The sequence below is a fragment of the Sphaerodactylus townsendi genome, linkage group LG01 (assembly GCF_021028975.2).
Source record: "Sphaerodactylus townsendi isolate TG3544 linkage group LG01, MPM_Stown_v2.3, whole genome shotgun sequence".
NCBI classification, from domain to species: domain Eukaryota; kingdom Metazoa; phylum Chordata; class Lepidosauria; order Squamata; family Sphaerodactylidae; genus Sphaerodactylus; species Sphaerodactylus townsendi.
In genome coordinates, this window is record NC_059425.1 from 74,583,201 (window position 1) to 74,605,533 (window position 22,333).

At 45.3% G+C, this 22,333-nt stretch overlaps 1 protein-coding gene across 2 annotated transcripts in view; it reads left to right on the top strand.

Moving 5' to 3' along the window:
* Positions 1-22,333, top strand: part of MRPS18A (mitochondrial ribosomal protein S18A) — a 43,787-nt gene that overhangs the window by 14,316 nt on the left and 7,138 nt on the right. For both annotated transcript variants that reach the window (XM_048483506.1, XM_048483515.1), the window contains 2 exons: positions 14,002-14,125; positions 16,419-16,482. In XM_048483506.1, the coding sequence (XP_048339463.1) occupies positions 14,002-14,125; positions 16,419-16,482 (188 nt within the window). The remainder of the gene's footprint in view (positions 1-14,001; positions 14,126-16,418; positions 16,483-22,333) is intronic.

The following is a 22,333-nucleotide window of genomic DNA, read 5'->3' on the forward strand; positions in this document are numbered from 1 at the left end:
TCTTTCTACCAAAGAGCCTTTTATTTCTGGTCGCGGAAATTCCCCCATTGTGGCAGGAATCCTAATTCATCTATATCCCTAGTGCAGTGGACCTCTGGTGTCTCGCATGGAGAAGGTTGATTGGATGTTTTAGGGGAAGGTGCGCGTAGCCCCCCCAAAGAAGAGAGTGGCTCCGACCTTTCCCTTCTGGATCTGGAGGAACCGGGCGGAGAAGCGGGTCTCGCTGGTGACTCTTTTCCCCGGCCCCTCGTGATCAGCAAGCACGAAGTTTCCGCTTTAATCCGCTGGAACGAGGGACGGATTTACGGCACCATGGAGACTTACATGACCGCTTGGGGCGCTCGTCTATGGATGTCGAAAGCCTGTGGATCGGATCTCTACCCGCTTTCAGATGTGGGATTACAAAACCTCAGGATGCAACCTGTCATGGAGGAGACGGGCCTGACCACCTTTCATGCGGCAACCCAGGAGTCCATTGAACGCGATTCCCTTGGACTCGCTAGATTTTGGTGATGTCTCCCCAAAGAACCACCGTGGCACAGCATCAGTCTGGCCCGGCGAAGGACTCGGGATCTAAACTTGGGATTTTGAGGAGGCAATTATCCGACCGCTCTTCGGTCGGATCGACCCCTGATCCAGGTCAGCTGCTGCACCTGAGGGTGCTCCCCGGAGCCACCGGTGGCTACTACGGTGTCTCCGCCGATGTCTCGCCCAGACGCATTTTAAGAGTCCAGAAGAAAGCCTTGCACTCCTGCAGCCGGATCTGTTCGTTCTTCCCATCGAAAGAGAACTGGGGATGAGGAAGTGGGCCGACCATGCGAGATGCCCAAGAAGCATGGGACCCGTGAACGCCATGGCTGGGATGGGAGGAGTGAACGGCACAGCTGCAAGTAAGAGCCAAAACCTGCAGAGGGACCGAACAGCAACGCAAAGAAGTCCAACTTCGAAGCTGGACTGCGCCAAAGTGATGCGCCTCCAACGCACAATAAGGCGCAGAATCTGTCAGTTCATGATAAGGTCCTGAACGCCTAAACTGGATTTACAGCGGCAACGCCAAAGCTGCCTCAGGCCTTGGCGACGCAGAGTGAGCTTACTGCAGCTATGTAAACAGGACCTAACTGGCTAAATTGGAACGAGAAAAGCAGCTCTGCATGCGCGCATCTGGTGATGCATTGACCCGGGCAAGGAGAGAGAGATGGCTGCCTTGGAGAGGGAACTGAGGAAGCAGCAGACCAGGAGGCCCTGCTGGAGTCTACGCTGTCACTGATACTGCCGGCCAGAGGGGCGATGCCAGCCCCAAGCACCTTCCAAGGACCATTCCCACTGGAACGCGCCAGCGCACCGGCATTAATACCGCCACCGATCCGCGCAAATCAGCTGCCCGGCCTAACCTGCTCAACCTGGGCGCGATCCGCCTGCAGGTTTAAGAGCCGTGAAAGGGGTTACTTACAGGCCCCGATACCTGCCCGCTTTGATGGGACCGCCTAAACTCCCCTACTTCTATCTTACAACTCGATGCCCACTTGGAGGACTATACGATTTATACCGGTCTGAGCCAAAATACGGGACATCGGGCTCAGTCCTGATGGGCAGCAGCCGACTGGTTTGTGACTCTTTTGGATTTGGTAAGATGAAGACTCTCGCGACGGTGCCCGTGATTCCTCCTGCCTTAAGAGCTGGCTTCCAAGATCCGGCGAAAATGAAGCTATCCGCACTATCAAAACTATCCAGCAGGGCAACCGCCATTTGCAGAATTTGCCCGTGAATTTGCAGGCGCGGCGCTGCCGACTCTCCTGAGTGGCCTGAACGCATGAAATGCTAATACTCGGATGCTGCTGGACGGCAAGCTGCGCGGAAACTGTGTTTTTAATTCGGGTCCTCGCGACTATTGCTGATTGATCCAGTTGGGATCCTATGGCGCCTCGCTTTGAATACGCCAGGCCGAGGCCGCCCACGCCAAAACTCCGCCACTGGCGCCTCTACCAAGCCAAGCCTTCCAGCCGCCTCTACCGAGACCACCTCTGAGCTCGGGCCGCCACCGGGATTGTGTCTTTACCGCGAGGACCAGGTCATCTAGCCAACTGTCCGGAAGAAACAAAGACCAACCTACTTCCAGCCACGCCGCACTTTACTCTGCCAAGCCACCACGCGAATCGGGCCGACGGGCTCATCTAAAGCGGTCAGTCGGCGCACGCAGAGGAGGGGAAGCAGCTGTTTGCCTTTTCTTCAGCCCCCCCATGGACATGGGTCCCACTCTGACGCCGTGAGTGAAGGCAGCCTCCCATTACTGTCCAAGCTTGGCCAACCCCGCTTAAGCATACTCGCATTATAGCCTCGCCCTTGTGGATTCTGGCTGCTCCCCATTGCTTAATGCGCCCCAGGTGGCAGAGGAGCTAGGTCTGGACCAAATTCCCTGGCTAAGCTTCCCATACCATTCACTCCAAATGGACGGCAGCTCTCTCTAGAACGAAGGACCGCCCAGTTCAAAACACAACCGTTCTCTCCGCTATACCACCATTGGGGAGAAAATTAGTTTTATTTTGGCTTGTGTGGCCAAACACTCCATAGTTCTGGGCATGCCATGGTTATTGTTACATGAACCAAAGTTCATTTTGGAAAGAAAGGATCCTAGAATTCACTGACTCTCCCCAAGCGGTGAACACATGAATTGGGGAAAGCCCAACTCCTTCTGACACACTCCCTCCTGGCTTCATCAGCGATTGCTCTCGATTCTATTGGCATCCCACCGGGCGCATCAAGATCTAGCCAGAGTTTTCAGGAGCAAGAATGCGATCAGTTGCCACCCCATAGAGACACTGACTGCAAAATCGCGATACAGCCGGGGCACAACTGCCCAAGGGTAGAATCTACCGATGAGTCCCAATGAGGAGAAGGAACTTCGTGCCTTTGACAAGAACCTCGCCAAGGGTTCATACGTATGGCTACCAAACAATACTGACACGCTGCTCCCGCTTTGTTTGTAAAAAAGAAAGATGGGTCTCTACTGCTTTGCACAGATTATCGAGGTCTCACAATGCAGTCTCTCTGTCCAATAAATACCCTTTGCCTTTGATCAAGGACCTTTTAGATGCATTGGGGCAAAGGGCATCTTTACTAAATTAGACTTGAGAAGCTTACTACAGGGTCAGAATTGCTGAAGGCTATGAATACTTGATCATGCTTAACACAAAGTTTGGACAGTTTGAATACTTAATAATGCCATTCGGTTATAGCCCCGGGCTTTTATGGCCCTTATCAACAAAGTTCTCTCATGATTTATTGTACAAGGGAGTTGTGGTATACTTAGATGACGCTTAATTTATTCACAAACCATGGAAGAGCATGAAGCATTGGTTCGAAGCATTGAAACGCTTTGCTCCATTAAACTCTCTCTTGCCAAACTCTCCAAATGCTGTTTCCACCAGACTCTATTGACTATTTGGGTTACTGATCTCGCCTCCGAGGGCTTAAAAATGGATCCTGCTAAAATTGACGCGTCCTCCAATGGCCTGCCCCCCACCAACCGGTAGAAGAACTCCAATCTTTTCTGGGGTTTTACTAATTTATCAGGACTTTATACCCCACCCGCTGAACTGACTCTCCTCCTCACAGACCTCTTTTACACTAAGGGTAAAGATCCACTGTCCGGGCCAAGCCCGGCCCCCCTTCTGGTCTGAAGAATGTCAAACAGCCTTTCAGCTCTTAAAGTCTGCTTTACCACCTTAACCCATCCTAAAGCACCCTGACCCAGATCTCCGCTTGTGGTTCACGTGGGATGCCTCGGACAAAGCTTTTGGGGCAGCCCCTGTTGCAGAAAAAAATAAAGATGGTAGGCTGGGTTCGCGGTGCTTATTTATCAAAGAAATTCTCCGTCCTGAACTCAACTGGATCAGGGAGATAAAGAGACTGCAGCCATCAAAGTAGCATCTCTCCACTTGGGCCACTGGCTGGAGGGGCTAAACACCCCTTTCAGGTTTGGTCGATCAATAAAAAACCTGGGCCCCCCCCTCAAGATGTCCTGCAAAACAACTCCTTGGGCCGCATTTCTTTCTCGCTTCTTCACAGTCCATTTTTTCCCCGAAAACTAATAAACTGGCTGGATCGCTTACTCCGGGAGGGGGGGTGGAGCTGCCCACGAGACATTCCACGCGACTCGTGTCTCCCTCCTGCTGGGGCTGGCTGTCACCCGATCTCAGACGCCCACTTCCTTCTTTCACTCACCCATTCCCAGTCTCGCTCTCCTTTCCCGCGGAACTCGGTGAGGCGGCTGCACGAAAGCCTCCAGCGGAGGAAGGTGATCTCTAAATTCGCGCTGGAGAATGGGGTTTACGGAGGGGGGAGGTTAATGCGACGCGGCCTCCCCTCCGCCAAGCAGGTTCTTGAAGCCTCCGCCACGCATGCCCGCCGGGCTGGACATTTTGGCTTTCCTGAAAATCCCAGCATTTTAGCGCCTGCCACAATTCTGGTGGTAGCGCTTAATGCGAAAGTTATCATTGAGGCGATATATATAAAGGTTGCTCTGTCTGTGCAGAAGCCAAAGACATTCCGGAAAGCCCCATGGGTAATAGAAACCTTCCTCCCCGTGGCCTCCTTCACTGGGAAGTCATCTCCATGGATTTTATTATGACCGTTTAACGGAGAGCCATGGCAACCACGGGTTCTTATAGGGTAGTAGTGGACTTATTTTTCTGAAAGCAAGCCCGCTCTATTCCTCGGTGCTTCCCATCCTCCTCCGGCTCCTAAGTTAGCGCCCCGCTGACTGTTCATTCCAACATGTTTACCGCCTACACTACCAAGCCCGTTAAGGTGTGGTCTCCGATCATGACCCCCCAATTCCATTTCCAAGGTTCTGGAAGGCTTTTTTTTAGGGTTGTTAGGGTCGTCAAGCGATACGCCAGCTTCTACTAATGCTCTTCAAAGTGACAGTGAGTCCGGAGAGGTCTTAACAGAACCTCTAGAGCAGTATTTACGTTGAAATATACCAACTACCACCAAGACAATTACAGCGAAGCCTCATTCCGCTTATGAGATACTCTCTATAACAATGCTGTTCATAGCAGTACAAAGAAAACCCTTTGAAATTGTGTCTGAGTAAATCGCCTTTCCGCCATTAATGCGAACTACCCTTTCATGTACAGCTTTGGATCCTCCAGAGTTTCAACAATGGATTTCATCCCTTAGCCGAGGTGGAAGTCGGATCCCTAGATCAGACCTTCTTACAACAGGCTAAGGGACTCCCCACAAAGAAAGCTGCAAAGCCCGGATAAGCACCGGGCCGGATTTCCTTTTCGCGTGTAGGCTTGGGGTGTATTTGGTTCTACCAAAAAATCTCAGAGACGCAGCATAAATTTTCTCTAAACTTAGGCAAAAGATTCTCGACAGGACTCCTTTTCAGATTACTAAAAGTGATTAATGATGTCACTGCCCCACTGGATTTTGCTCTAACTCTCTTAGTAACATTCATCCTGTCTTTCCATGTCCAGGCTTACTCAAGCTGAGGCTCCCGCTTCCGATAAAGCAAGTGCCGACTACAACCACATTCGGCCGGAGAGACCCCCCCACCTGACTGTATTGCAGTATTGATGGCCACAAGCACTACGAAATTGGCACGCTTTATCCTGGACTCTCGAAACTTTAATCGCAAACGCTTTTGGCAATATTTAGTCCTCTTTGCGGTGGGATATTCTCTGGGTATAATCAATGGGTTTATTCCGGGCGATATTGACGCTTCCCACTCCTGCTTCGTGCTTTCCACATCGCTTCTTCCTACAAACCTGGCACGGAGGGGTCTTCTTTAAGGGAGTGCAGGAGTGTAAAGGTTTTCAGTGGTGTTGATGGCGAAGGTGGCGCAGCCGCCTAACCTGGAGTACATTCCACAGCCCGGGCGATGGGCCAGTTTCATCGGGCGGAGACTTTATCTCTGCGCTGGAGATGAAGGTCTCCCGTTCCCCTACGGGAAGTCGGGAGTGGGATGTGGATGGATAGAGTTATAACTCTACCAATGTGCTTCATGGCGGGAAGTGTCATTTCCTGCTACTGCGGTACTTGAGCTTTCTAAGGAGCGTTCGAATAAACGGCTCCTTTTTTTCAACGCGCGGTGCTGCCAAAAGAGCCTTTTATTTCTGCTTCTATGGAATTCCTTACAGCATGTCTTACTCATAAAGTAATTATGTCTGAAGCAGAATGTTAAGCAGTCATGGTGTGATCCAGGGTGTAAGGCTAGTTGGGATGACTTTTCAAGAATGGTAGAACATTGCTGGTCAAACCATTGGTCTGGCAAGTTTGACATCCTGTTTGCCTCAGTGCCAGACAATACGTTCTGAAACAGGGTTCCCAACATTGTGTCTGCCTTTCCTGGCATCCATCAGATGACTTTAGAAAGTGGGCAGGGCCAGATGGGGCTTTTCCCAGTGGGGCTTCTGGTTAGTCGTTGGAGACCTGTTTGGCTGTGCAGATTTTTAAACACATTGCTTCATTATCTTCACTGCACGACTGACAGTAAGCAGTGTATATACAAGGCAGCATTTTAAATAATAAGTTGAACAGAGCTTCTGCTTAAAATGTTGGAAGATTTACTAGCAAAGTTAGGCTTTCCTTGACATTTTGGGATTTGGTCTGAACAGCCATTTTGTGGTTGTACCAACTGCCCTGTGTTATGATTCAAAAGACTCAGAAAACGTTTGAGGAACCCTGCTCTAGAAGGTTCATGAACAGGAGCTCAAAAGCAAAACCTTCCTCTAATGAGTCCCAGCAACTGATTGTATATCTCTGAACATGGACATTTCTGGTTAATAGTCATTGATGAACCTATTCTGCATTAATTTGTCTAATTCACCTGTAAAATCACTTATACTGGTAGCCATCACTACATTTTCTGACAGTGAGTTCCACAAGATAATTATGCATTGTGTTCTGAATCTACTGCCCACGAATTTCATGGTCCTGAATCTACTGCCCATTAGTTTCATTGTGTGCTTCTGAGTTCAGTATCTGGGACGGAAGAAAAAACTCCACTTTCTCTGCAGCATGCATGATTTTATAACTTATGTTCCCTGTCATCTTTTTTTTTTAACTGATGTGCTTAACTGCCCAGTCTAGATGGAGGGAGGCAGAATTGGCTTGGAGAGGCTATGTAAGCTCACACCAGCGGATTTGCCCTCCCCGGGCACTTACCCTGGTACAGGGACAATCATGCCAGTGGGTGGCCACCATAGACCCTTAGGAACCCAGATGTGGTGCCCAGATCCAGATCAGCACTCCTACACCACTGTCAGGCCCACCATTGCAGCAGTGCCATTCCTGGGGGTGGAACCGACTCCAGAATTGTGAAAGTTGCACCTCAGCCATGGCCTTTGAGCTTACACCCTCCTTTTAAGTAGCATAAATCCATTAAGGCCTATGGAGGGCTTTTCAGCAACGGGGGGAGGGGGTTGCATTTCCCCATACTCCCGAAAAGCCCCCTGGAGGTGGCAGGGCAATGGTGCCACAGCATCATCCTTGGCTGCTCAGAGCTCTAGATTGGGCTGCCCAACTAAGGCACTGTATGCTGCGGTGGGGAGGTTGAAACCTCTATGAAAAGGTGCAGTTTATTTTCAAACTTGGTTTGATCTAGATTGAATTTCCCGGTGGGGATTCGGCCTTTATGTATTTTGTGTTTGTTACACACATTTACGTGTTCACTATTACAAATAGAAAAAACAAGTTATTTCTTTGGACAGTTGAGATGCAGGTTAGAGCCAGACTTCCTACATATCAAGCATGCTCTGAATTGGTAGCTTGATGTACCAGAAAAGTTCATGAAGAAGTGTCAGCTCTTTATTCCAAATAGTTTTATTGGATTTTAAAAATATAAACATAAAATAAATACAATTTCTTGACCAGGTCCAGTGGACAGGAAGTGAATAAAACATCAGCTCTTGTGCAGCCCAAAAAATGGTAGAGGCATTGTATGATAAAGAGGTAGCTAAACAGAACCTGATTTTAAATCTGCAACAACTTCTTATTGAAATTATTAGTGCTTGTCCATTCTCCATGCGGACTCAGGTTCTTTTCTTGATTTTAGCTATCCACTTATTCAGCTGTCCACTTATTCCAGGCAAGGTTGTATTTACATTTAATGCTGTTTACCCCATGGAAGAAATAAAATACTCTGTGAAGGTAAAAATGTTTGTTCCCTTGCTTTGAATGTGATTAGTTCAACCAACCAGTAAATATCATCTCGTTTTGGCAGTACACAGTGGAGAGAGGACTGCAGTCTTTGTTTATTAGTCCTGGATTAATTCTGTTCATGTTTTCATCAGATTGTACCGATTATAGGGTTGAGAATCTGGGTTCAGGCTCTCCCAGGAGCTGTCCAGTCATTAAAGCAAATCTGTAGTTGCAGTTTTGGCTGTTCACTAGCACACAATGTTAATTTCATGGAACATGACAGCAGTATGCAACTCCGCCAGAATACTCCCCTCCTTTAACCCTTTTACCTTCTTGTTTGTTTCTCCCAGTGTCTTGAAACCTGGCTCTAACTGCACTGTCTCTCTGATTTTGAGACATCTGTATGAGTATGATGGGAGAATCCCTATCCTGCTGAACTTTGGCTCTTTTTGAAGTTGCTGTAACCTTAATATTGACAAGCAGTACTCTTCTGCCAAATGGCTTGGAGTACAACTTGCAGGGCTGAAATGGGAGGGATGTAAATTATTTCAGTTAGAGAATAGAATTTTTAAGGAAGGTAACTTCTGGTGTTAGTCAAACAGCAACTGAATTGAACCTTCTTGGTTCACAATAAGGAAGTGAACCTTCTTCAACACTCGTTCTTTTTCTGAGCCAGAAAAATGGCTCTTCCTGATGTGTCACAAAACTGATATAACAAGGAAAGTTTTTCCAGAATGCTCCTACATTACATTTACATCTCTGCTGGATTCTTCTTGTCCTGAGCACTCTGAACTTTGTCATTGCTTTATATCTCTTCCCAAACATTACCCAAGTCAGTATCCACATGTTAGGGCCATAATATGGAAAGATATCCCCTGTCTGCACGGGACAAGTTGTGTATTTTGAGCACCTATACGCTTGAGATTTTAGCCTATGTATACCAAGGTACAGATTCAGATCAACACAGTGATAAGCAGCAGAGGAAGATCCTTAAACAAAATTATATCGTATTAATCTACACAACATAGAAAAGGTAGCAATTAAAATTACAGAATGGAGAAAGTAGTGCAGTAATTAAGCCACAATAACTTTCCACAAAATCTGCTTAAAGAGAAAACAAAACTATAAATGCAAATGAGATGTGTGAGCCTGTCCTGAAGAAAAACTGGGAAGGGGAAGTTGTACTTCTGCAGTGAAGAAACTGCATTGGGAGGTAAAGTTGACCAGGCAAGGAGGAAAGTACAGTGGCAAATTTGTGGAGAGTTGAAATGAGAGAGATGAGGGGCAAACCAGAAGTCCAAAACTGGCTACAAAAAGTGGGGCTGATGGGTAGCTTTTTGTACCCTGTTGCCTTCGATAAAGAGGTAAAGAAATGCAGTCTTTCAGGATGAGCAGCCTCAAAAGAAATCCTTTGTTTTCAGTTCTCATGTGGTCATCCAATTTTTTTCCCAGCAAAGAAATTGATTCCATATTATTAAATGGGGTGATTTAAGGCTGCTGCTCAGTGATTGTAAACCAGATATTGAGAAACTGGTAACCGGTATCACTTCATCAAGCACATACATCACACTAACACTTCACTTAAAAGTGAAGTAGTTCCTATGTTGTTTAAGATTATTGCTAAATGACTGTCAGACTTTTAAAAGCTGGTATCACTGGATCAGGTTTATCAATTTTGTTGAATAAATAAAACAAGTTCTATTTGGATTTTGGAAAAAAAAGTGCAATTAATTGTTATTGTCTTCATAAGTGGGTCATAAGAACATAAGAACAAGCCAGCTGGATCAGACCAGAGTCCATCTAGTCCAGCTCTCTGCTACTCGCAGTGGCCCACCAGGTGCCTTTGGGAGCTCACATGCAGAATGTGAAAGCAATGGCCTTCTGCGGCTGTTGCTCCCGAGCACCTGGACTGTTAAGGCTTTTGCAATCTCAAATCAAAGAGGATCAAGATTGGTAGCCATAAATCGACTTCTCCTCCATAAATCTGTCCAAGCCCCTTTTAAAGCTATCCAGGTTAGTGGCCATCACCACCTCCTGTGGCAGCATATTCCAAACACCAATCACACGTTGCGTGAAGAAGTGTTTCCTTTTATTAGTCCTAATTCTTCCCCAGCATTTTCAATGAATGCCCCCTGGTTCTAGTATTGTGAGAAAGAGAGAAAAATTTCTCTCTGTCAACAACATTTTCTACTCCCATGCATAATTTTTATAGACTTCAATCATATCCCCCCCTCAGTCACTCTCTCCAAACTAAAGAGTCCCAAACGCTGCAGCTCTCTCCCTCATAGGGAAGGTGCTCCAGTCCCTCAATCATCCTTGTTGCCCTTTCTCTGCACTTTCTCTTTTCTATCTCCTCAATATCCTTTTTTTTGAGATGCGGCTTACCAGAACTGGACACAGTAACTCCAAGTGCGGTCACACCACTGTTTTATATATGGGCATGACAGTTCCTTTTGCAGTTTTTTTATTCCCTTTCAATTCCTTTCCTAATTATCCCCAGCATAGAGTTTGCCTTTTTCACAGCTGCCATGCATTAAGAACATAAGAACATAAGAACTAGCCTGCTGGATCAGACCAGAGTCCATCTAGTCCAGCACTCTGCTACTCGCAGTGGCCCACCAGGTGCCTTTGGGAGCTCACATGCAGGAGGTGAAAGCAATGGCCTTCTGCTGCTTCTGCTCCCAATCACCTGGTCTGCTAAGGCATTTGCAATCTGAGATCAAGGCGGATCAAGATGGCCAACCAGTTAATAAAATCTAAGCCTAACATCAACTCAATCTGTTACCTCGTTTTTTATTTATGGGTGGGGGGAAGGGATGAGGGGGAGGGCAAAATGGACAAGATGAAAAGACACATGATGATATTTGTGATTTGGGAGGCTGGCTATTTCAGTTGGAATATCGCAGGTTCGGGCAGGTTCAACCAAAAGTCTGGTGAAACATCTCTGTCTTGCAGGCCCTGCAAAGCTGATCAAAGGCCTGCAGGGACCTGGTGTCAGCTGACAGAGAGGCCCCTTCCACACATGCAAAATAATGCATTTTCAAACCACTTTCACAACTGTTAGCAAGTGGATTTTGCTATTCCTCACAGCTTCAAAGAGCACTGAAAGCAGTTTGAAAGGGCATCATTCTGCATGTGTGGAATGAGCCATAGTTCCACCGAAAAAGCCCTGGCTCTGGTTGGGGCCAACCGGATATCTTTTGGGCCAGAGACCCCCAGATAATTACTGTCAGAGGACCAAAGCATCCTCCGTAGGCAATTCTAGGAGATCAGAGATATGAGGGCCCCAGACCGCTCAAGGCCTTAAAGATCAAAACCAACACTTTGAACATGATCTGGAATTTGAGAAATAACAAGTGCAGCTGCTGTAATATAGGTGGCGTAGGAGGTTAAGAGCTCGTGTTGCGTAGGAGGTTAAGAGCTCGTGTATCTAATCTGGAGGAACCGGGTTTGATTCCCAGCTCTGCCGCCTGAGCTGTGGAGGCTTCTCTGGGGAATTCAGATTAGCCTGGACACTCCCACACATGCCAGATGGGTAACCTTGGGCTAGTCACAGCTTCTCGGAGCTCTCTTAGCCCCACCCACCTCACAGGGTGTTTGTTGTGAGGGGAAAGGGCAAGGAGATTGTGAGTCCTTTTGAGTCTCCTGCAGGAGAGAAAGGGGGGATAGAAATCCAAACTCTTAAGAACATAAGAACAAGCCAGCTGGATCAGACCAAAGTCCATCTAGTCCAGTTCTCTGCTACTCGCAGTGGCCCACCAGGTGCCTTTGGGAGCTCACATGTAGGATGTGAACAAGAATGGCTCTTCTCATGCGGCTGTTGCGTCCCTGACATCACCTCGGTCTGTTAAGGCATTTGCAATCTCAGATCAAGGGAGGGATCAAGATTGGTAGCCATAAATCGACTCTCTCCTCCATAAATCTTGTCCAAGCCCCTTTTAAAAGCTATCCAGGGTTAGGTGGCCATCACCACCTCCTGGTGGCAGGCATATTCCAAACACCAATCACACGCTAAGTGAAGAAGTGTTTCCTTTTATTAGTCCCAACTCTTCCCCCCCAGCATTTTCAATGAATGCCCCCTGGTTCTAGTATTGACAGGAGAAAGAGAGAAAAAATTCTCTCTCTGTCAACATTTTCTACCCCATGCATAATTCTTGTAGACTTCAATCATATCCCCTCAGCCAGCCTCCTCTCCAAAACTAAAGAGTCCCAAACGCTGCAGCCCTTCTTCCTCATAGGGAAGCTGTGCTCCAGTCCCTCAATCATCCTTTGTTGTTCCCTCTCTCTGCACTTCTTTTTCTATCTCCTCAATATCCTTTTTGAGATGTATGCGACCAGAACTGGACACACAGTACTCCGCGCGCGTCAGCATCTCACTGCTTTTATATAAGGGCATGACAATCTTTGCAGTTTTATTTCTCAATTCCTCTTCCTAATGATCCCCAGCATAGAGTTTGCCTTTTTACAGCTGCCATGCATTGAGTTGACATTCCCATGGAACTATCAACTAAGACGCCTAAATCCCTTTCCTGGTCTGTGACTGATAGCACTGACCCCTGTAGCGTGTATGTGAAGTTTGGATTTTTTGCCCCTATGTGCATCACTTTACATTTTGCTACATTGAACTGCATTTGCCATTTCTGAGCCCACTCACCTAATTTATCAAGGTCCGCTTGGAGCTCTTCAAGAATCCCCTCTTGTGGTTCTCACCACCCTACATAATTTGGTATCATCTGCAAACTTGGCCACCACGCTACCCACCCCTACTTCCAGGTCATTTATGAATAGGTTAAAGAGCACTGGTCCCAAAACGGATCCTTGGGGGACACCACTCCCGACATCTCTCCATTGTGAGAACTTCCCATTTACACCCACTCTTTGTTTCCTGTTTCTCAACCAGTTTTTAATCCATAGGAGGACTTCCCCTCTTATTCCTTCATTGTTGAGTTTTCTTAACAGTCTCTGGTGAGGAACTTTTCAATGAATGCCCCATTGAGTTGACATTCCCATGGAACTATCAACTAAGACGCCCAAATCCCTTTCCTGGTCTGTGACTGATAGCATTGACCCTTGTAGCTTGTATGTGAAGTTTGGATTTTTTGCCCCTATGTGCATCACTTTGCATTTTGCTACATTGAACTGCATTTGCCATTTCTTAGCCCACTCACCTAATTTATCAAGGTCCGCTTGGAGCTCTTTGCAATCCTTTGCGGTTCTCACCACACTACATAATTTGGTATCATCTGCAAACTTGGCCACCACGCTGGTGGTGGACATGGTCGTGTAAACCGCTATTTTGAATAATGTTTTTTATACGGTAGTGGGCCCTGAGGATGAATTTATGGAACCAAGGGGGCTGTAGCCTGAAAAAGGTTGGGAACCACTGAGTAAAAAGCCCTGGAATAATGCTCAGATGAACTGCAGAGTTCTTGCTTCTCTTATCTCTTTCCAGAATATGAAAACCGTTTTGGTCCTGGAAGGTATTTGGCTATTAAGATGTCCTACAATATAGATGTTATGTTTATTTTCTCATTCTCTTTTACAGAATGCCTAGCATTATCACAATGAAACTTAACAATTAATCTTTTATCGTGATTGTGCTTGAATGTGTCACTCTTATAATTCCTCAGCATTCTTGAGGAAATATGGCTGCAACCCAGAAAGTGGTGCAGAGGATAGGATAATATAGAAAAAGAGTTTTTGTGTGTTGTAAGAATTCTTTGTGTAGACGTATCCAAGACAGCTTATCTTCTGCTACTTTTCAGATACCACTTGCAAAGGTAATTAAGGAATACTGTATCATTAGCCTATGTTCTGATTTTTTTTTTTTTGCCTTTCTCTTTGCTTCCAAAGGATGTCTTACTGCTAAGTCAATTCATACGGAGTGACGGAGGTCTGCTACCCCGGAGGATTACAGGCCTTTGTTTGAAAGAGCACAGGAAAATTGCTGTGTGTGTGCAAATGGCTCAACGAGCAGGTAGCTCATGTCATTTAAATTCTGTGCCATTTAGTGTGTTTCACTGGTGGAACTGGGGGCCAGAGGGGGCAAATGACCCATATACCATGCTTTCCCCGCTGTGCTGCCACCCCCTCAAACAAACATACCAACCTTTTCCTCGCCTAAGTAGCACAGGTCGGCACAACAAACTTAGAATCATACAGTTGGAAGAGACCCTAAGGGCCATCAAGTCCACCCCCTGCAATGCAGGAACACATAATCAAAGCACTCCTGACAGATGGCTAGCCAGCCTCTGTTTAAAAACCTCCAAAGAAGGAGACTCCACCACACTCCAAGGTAGTGTGTTCCACTGTCGAACAGCCCTTACTGTCAGGAAGTTTTTCCTGATGTTTAGGTAGAATCTCTTTTCCTTCACCTTGAATCCATTACTCCTGGTCGAAGTCTCAGGAACAGCAGAAAACAAGCTTGCTCCCTCACCAACATGACATCCCTTCAAATATCTAGACATGGCTATCATGTCACCTCTTAACCTTTTCTTCACCAAACTAAGCATACCCAGCTCCCTAAGTCTCTTCTCATAGGGCATGGATTCCAAACCTTTTACCATTTTGGTAGCCTTCCACTGGGCAGCGTGTCAATATCCTTCTTGAATTGCAGTGCCCAGAACTGTACACAATATTCCAGGTGAGGTCAGGTGCCCAAAACTGTACACAGTATTCCAGGTCAGGACTTGGGGCAGGATTAAGGCCATGGCCTTAACACCCACCCACCTCCCCGGGTGTTGCTGGCTGGCACCACTTAGACGAGGAAGAGGTTTGTTGGGTTTGTTTGCAGGGGTGGCAGCATGGTGGGGGTGGGGGGTTCATGACAGAGGACAGTCAGAGTTCCAGGGCAAGCCCTGGGTGCCACTTTGTGGCAGTATGCCATTGTATGATTTCTTTGGATAGAATCCCTTATTTTCAGCAGCTGCCATTGTAATAGCAAAGCTGTCCAATGGCAAAGTCACCCTGCAGCTTTCTGTAAAAAATTACAAGAAGAGATTGCAAAATATCTTGGTCACCAAGTTAGCTCAGAATTGTGGAGATTAGCATTTATAAAGGGTTCAGCATTGATAGCAAATTTCTGTCTGTAAAGGAAAATGTAATTAGATAACCAGTGGCCTCTTGTCTCATTTTATTTGTTTGTTTGTTTATTTATTCGATTTGGTAAACTGCCCTATGCCCGAAGGGCTCATTGTAGATTGTCCAAGATTTATATGGCTAGAAATGCCTGGCATTATGAGATTGGTGTATGGGAATGCATCTCTCTAACTTCTGAGGTGGAAATGTCCTCATGGAAGCAATTGCTGGAAAGTAATAGTAGTAATAGCATTCTATTTAGAATCCTCTGCTCTCCAGAAGCAGTGATGAGGGATTTTTGTGGTCTGCAAGAATTGGTTTTGTACACCTTTATAATTGTTCACATCATCTTTGCAAAATATTGGAACACCTTCTCAAACAAAGTGTAATGGATTAGTAATCTAAAAAGTTTATTTTGTGTGGTAAAGATGATTCATAAGCTCTGAGCGTGATTTTGCGGGACAAATGTTAATGGCAAATATGTAATATATAATTTATGTAAGGATTAAAAACATGTCTGTCACAATTTTTTATTGCAAAACAAAGAGTAGCTTTCTGCGCTGGAGCATGGCCAGGCATTACATAGTAAGATTCAGCAATCTATAAAGTTTTGTTGCATGCAGTTCATGTAGCATATGAAACGGCCCTCCAGTACAAAATCTAATCATCACAATGAGGTGTAATTTATCTGCTTGGAAAATGCCTGTGCCATGTCTCCGAGGAGCTTGCCCAAGATGAGGTTTAGATTGGCTTGAGAGACAAATGTTTGTGGTTCCTGTAAAGGTTCTTGAAAATAGATGGGCTTTGAATGGGCTTCTCATGCCATAACCTTACATTATATATGTAACATTAACCTTTCTGTTGGATTTACAAGTCCATAGTTTTTTACTTGCTTATTTTATATCCCATTTTCCTTTTTAATCAGAACTTAAAGTAGCTTATCACACTGTTCTTCCCTCCTCCACACTATCCCAAAACCATCACCTCATAAATTAGGCTGACTGACTGACAGTCCCAGGGTCACCAGGAGGGTCTCGGTAGCAGAGAGGGATCTGAACCAGATTGTCCAGGTCACAGTCTTATGTCTTAACTACCAGGGCTGCTTTCCTCAATTACGACATCCAGCTTGAGCAACAGTCTCACACACACGTAAGACATTGACATTTCAAGCTCTATTCCTTTTTTCTTTTCAGGTTTGCTGCCAGATCATAAGCCTGCACTTCCGGAAGGAGTTTTTCCTAGAAAGAAACTCAATAGGTCAGTTGTTTCTGTCTTGGTGGTAGAATCAGTAGAATTGAAATGTGTGATGTGAAGGCAGCAGACTTGTAGAAGAACCAGATCTTTCTGTCTAGTATTTTTTTTAAGCTGGGGTCAAACTCTCGTAAGGCATGGGATTCAAGGCGAGCGGTGTAAGCACAGGGTTTATATCCAATTGGTAATCTGTGCTTCAGGCAATTATACTGATAGAGCTGTTGGAAGGAAAGATTGGAGATAGTTGTTGGTTACTGCTACAGCCCTAAATTGCCCAGTCTCACATGAAATAGCCCAAAAGGATGTAGTGTCTAAGAGACAGAGATGAGGAGGAGGGTTGGCAAAGATTTGGTGACCAGCTTCTGCAGTCGAGGGTGTATCTGTATCGTCTGTACTTTATTAAAAGCATTTAGTATTTCATGCAGTCCAGGTTATGTTCACTTTAGTAAGTTTGGATGTCTTGTTTCTTAACACACCCATCTTAATTCTCCTGGCTATTGCCAGCTCTGAAGAAACTGTGAGCCATGAGCTAGGCATCCCACCTGTGTATTGGCAGTGGGTGTTGGAAGGAAGACGGAAACGTGGGAGCTCATTAGATTTGTTGCCTTCTTTGTCCTGTTCCTCTTTGTTCACCGTTTGTAGTTCATTTTTGGTTTGCCCTTCCTCTGCTGCACTCTTCCACTCTCACTGCCAAGCAGCTCCTTGTCCCTTAATGGGGACTTTGAGCCCCCTGTTGTCTTTTTTTTTGCTTTGCTCTGCTGCAAGAGGTGTTAATCCCCTATTTATGACCTTCTTGTTCTGTTTCCATGGTGATGTCAGAGCAGTTTATGAAGTTCATATTAGCAAGCTGTGGGGTTACTGAAGGCACAGACGTGTTGCTTGGGAAATCAGAGGCTTCGGGTTTCAGCATAAGATTCTTCTTGCAGTGTAGGTCTGGTCTCCCATGGTGATTTTCTCAGGAGACTGTTGTAGCTCAGTGGAGAAACTGGATCATTTTTTTTCAAAAGTACATTTGACACAAGTTTGGGACTCTGAAAAGGGAATTCCTGTTCAACTTTGCTGTCTGAAGATCAGATCCTATCTGGGAGTTTTATGCAGTGATTTATTAACTCTAGAGTGACACACAGCAGCTGTGAAATAATGCCTCTTAGATTAAGATGAAGTGATGAACTCCAGTCTCTTCTGTGGAACAGAACAGGGCTTTGAACCAGGAATCATTATTTTGACGAAATCTTTTTATGGTGCTACAGAATTCTAGAAGTAGTGTTGCTGTCTTTACTCCATCTAATGTCCTTGCTTTTCTTTTCTTTTTCTGCCTACTAGAAACCTGGGTGTGGGAAGAGATGGAACAGGATACGAGAGGGTGTTGCTCAGTTAAGAGGGGCAGAGATTGATCTGGCAGAATGGCCAGCTAAGAAAGGAGTATAGAAGGTGACTTTTATAGTGTGGGAAGGTTTATGAAAGGTATGTAGGAAGCCTGTCCTAACCTGGATAGCCCAATCTCGTCAGATCTCAGAAGCTGAGCAGGGTTGGCCATGATTAGTACTTGGATAGGAGATCGCCAAGGAAGTCCAGGGTTCCTACACAGAAGCAGGCAATGGCAAGCCCACCTCTGCTCATATCTTGCCTTGCAAACCTTGTGGGGGATTGCCATAAGTCAGCTGCAACTTGACAGCACTTTCCCGTGTGTAGGTAGTGGGAAGCAGGGGCTTAGAACTGAAGTACATTTTAGGGCATTTTTAGGAATGCTTCTGCAGATCGTCAAGCTATTGTCTCTGGTGACTGGAGGTAGAAAGCTCTACACCGTTGGACTCTTGCCATCTCTGAACCCCTATAAGTAACATTGAGGGGTTTGGCTGTGTGCCTACCCCCATCTGTGCCTCCCACATCGATCTCTGAAACAGCCAGTGATGCAGAGGACAGAAGACTTTTTTAACCACTTCCTTCCTGCAGCCCTGGGGGTTAGGTCATGACACTCTGTCCAAACTGCCAGGTCCCATTCCCTTCACAACTGCATCAAAAGAGGCAATTGTCCTATAAGTGCAGGCTATGGGTTTGAGTGTTTCAGTTCCCAGCTCTGTGACAAACTTGTTCAAATATATCCTCCTTTGATGCTTCACACTCCTGTCTGTAGTATTATGAACCCTAAATGATAAAAGTGTACTGATCTAATAATCAGGGAGGCCTGAATAACTGGAGTGAAGTATAATTAAATGCTAACGGATGAGCCCTTTATAGGAAATGAGTGGTTTGGATTGTGCTGTAAATGAAAGGATTGACTGTTTTTTTTTCCAAGGCGTTTAATATGTAATGTCAGAATTTCTTTTTTCCTTCTCATCATGGAATCTACTGTTCCTCACTGCCATTATGTAGCAATAGGAGATGGTTCAGATTAGGGCAAACAAGTTGAAGGCTTTGATGAGAGGGAAAGCAGAAGATCCTTGGGAGATGCTGCACTTCCTTGGTTGTGTGCTTCTGAGCTCCATCAGAACTCCACTCATAATTTTCTGCTAGGTGGAGAGTTCTTGCAGCTGTTAGCATAGGTGATTCAGAGTTGGTGTGTATTTCTGCTTCCAGCAGTGAACTAGGATCTGGGAGACCCAGCTTCAGATCTTCACTCTGCCATAGAAGCTTTGCAGGGTGACACTGGGGCAGCCACATCCTCTCAGCCTTACTTCACAGAGAAAGGAAGAACTCTGTACTTTCCCATGGGAGAGAAAATGGCCAGGGTATGAATGAAGTAAATAAATGCAATTTGCACTATTTGTTTCCTTTCTAAAGAACTAAAAGGAAAAGCAGATTCATTTCTACTGCTTCCTCTGCAGATCGCTTGCCCTCAAACTCTCAAGTTATTGTGCCCACAATGGTGAAAGGATGGAATGTGGAAGCAGTCACCACGTGCTTGCTTGAATTAGTGAGCACGAATCCTGCATTTATTTTTGTTTACTTCATTTGTCCTCTGCCTTTCTCCCCAGTGGGGACCCAGGGCAGCTTTCATCATTCTCCTCTCCTCCATTTTACTTTCTCAACCACCCTGTGGGGTAGGGTAGGCTAGGCTGAAAGGTCACCCTGGGGGCATCAGTGGCCCAAGTGCGAGATGTAAGCTCGGGTCACCCAGATACTAGTATGGCACTTCTAACCGCTACACCATACTGGCTTTATTCCACTGCCTGCAATGAGGCCTATGACTGACTGATTTTGAAGGGCCATCTTTTGGCAATTAGAAATGTTTGAAATTAGGGCTGGCAAATGAAGATCTTTAATAGTTAGAAGCAAAACCTAAGGCTCTTGCTCTTAAGAGATCCTGTATTTCTTTCCCTAGAGCATGCGTATGCCATCATGCATATGTTCACGTACATGTACAAAAACACAAAAAAACGTTGATGAAAGACATTCAAGAATCAGTGCCTCGTTCCTGTGCTGTTGACGTGCAGGAGCGTATTCTCAATGATGATATCGGCATCTTTAATATAATTCTGAGTATTTAAGATCTGCATTGACTATTCTTACAACAGTTCTGAAAGATAGAACACTAGTATCATGCCCGTATTTCAGGTAGGAGGTGTGGCCTAAGGCAGTGTAGCAAGAGCATGTTGCTACACTGAACAGGGGTCTTCAGATTTATATTCAAATTTGAGTATTTAAATTTGATTGGAAGTTTGAAGGAGTAGGTCGAGGATAGTTAATCTCTAATCTGCGGGTTCTCAATTACTTTTGAGCTATTACTGCTGTTGAAAGAAGCAGATTACCCAAGAAAGCAGTAGTCCTTCGAAACACACACAGAGAAGAATGATTTTTTTGGACATGAACAAATTGATCAGAGATGGAATGCGCTGCTGCTCCAACTTTTATTCACTTATAGTAAGACAAAATATCTCAAGAGCCCTCTCAACTGTAATGAGTTTCTGCAGTTGATTTAAATGTAAGGGAATCGTAGTTCAACAAACTCAACCTTTCCAAGAGCATCATACAAATACTATCTGAAAACTGTGAGAACTGAGAATTCTTGCCTAACAACAACTGAATGCCCCTTATTCTTAAAACATTCTGAATATCGAATCTTAACTCAGATGATGGACAAGGCTTTTTGCATTATAATCATCTCTTTCTGGGCATTTATTTATTTATTTATTAGTTTTTTATACCACCCTATCCCCAAGGGGCTCAGGGCAGTTTACAACATAAAATCTAATACATTTGTTAGCTGTACTGTGTGTGAGACAGATTGAAGGGAAGATTCTACTCTTAGCACTTTGCTTTAATCTGATGACCACGGTGTTACCATTTACCCCTGGGAAAATCTTCATTCAATATCTCAGCAGTTCAGTTGTTGGGATGTGTGGATGTCATGTCTCATCTTCTTTAATCATCAGTTCTTTAGCAACATGATAACTCCTATTTTGATTTTTAGAAAGGTGACATGGACTCCCAAACCTCCCTTCCCCCCACCCCCAGCTCATACTGTGCCGCTCCTTTTCAAAGGGCCTGAAGCAGACCATGTGTACACTGCGGAGGCTTCCATCCTCACACCTTCAAAACAATGTAGCAAGACCCTTGCCAATTACACTTTAAGAAAATGTTTTATTGCCTATACATGGCCTGCAAGGTCAGTTTTCAGAAGGTAACACATTCTGTAGGGCCTTGTTTGGAAGCAACTTTGCACCAGACACTGCAGGAATCTTCCTTATTGGTTAACTTCAAAATTTAGATCAGCTGAACAGAGGTAGGAAGAGACCTAGAAAAGTTTTGAGAGCTGCTCATAGAAATAGAAAAACAACAGTGTCACTAGCTGAAAATTTCCTTTTGCTGTATTGTCTGGATTCAGAGTCGCTCCCCTCCACCTCCCCAAATCCTTTCTGTTTGAGAAATAAGGTCAAATTTTATTCTCAAAGTAAATAATGATTACATTAATTGGCTGAGTTTCTTCCCAGTGATTTGAGAACTTATGAGCTAGTTCTGTCTTCTTTCCTTGAGATGAAGAGTCCTTGCTCCCATTTCTGAAAAACTGTTTTTTCATTTGGCAGGAAGGAATTGGGTATTCAGCAAAGCTGAACTGAATCCCCCCCACCCCCCACAAAAGGCAGAAATTTAATGTAAGCCAAAAGTGGATCCCTAATCATGCCAAACTTTTTTGGCATGATTCAAGTCACCGTTCCTGCCATTTTTTTTTAAGAAAAAAGAGAGTTCCCTCTATCCCCATTTACCTGCTAGTTGGCTCACCACTGTAGCCTCCAGATTCCACATGGAACTTGGAGGCCACCGTGGAGCAGAGCTCCACTTCCACAGCCTCTTGGTCCCATTTGGCAGGCACAGGCATTGTGGCCTGGCTCAGCTCAGTCAAGCTAAGCTTGCAGCTGTGCACAGGGCCCCGCAGCCTCCAGGTTCCACAAGGGGCTTGGAGGCAGCCACCCCCACCACTGGAGTTTAGGTAAATGAGAGAAGGGGGAGATGGGGTATTGAAAGTCTGGATTCAAGTCTAATGGACCCAATTTTTCAGGAATTCTGGGGTTTCCAATATGAGGGTTCAGAAACATCTGGGATTCCTGAAAAAAAACTGAGGTCCATTAGATACATTTTGGTTGTTTTTTGTTTGCTCAGCCCTGGGGAAAAAACAAGAGGAGTCCTTACAAAGGACTTGTAAACACCAGCTTGAGAAACAGTCTTCATCTGTAGTATCTTTTGTGTAGTCGGATGTATTTCTATTTAAATGTTTATGGTTGCAATTTTCAACACTTCATGGTAAATGACTCTACCCAGCTTTAAAGTTACAGGCCAGATGAAAGATAATTTAAAGGTCCCACTGGATTAAACAGAAGGGACTCTCTGCTTATATGACACACAGAGCTTGTGAATTTCA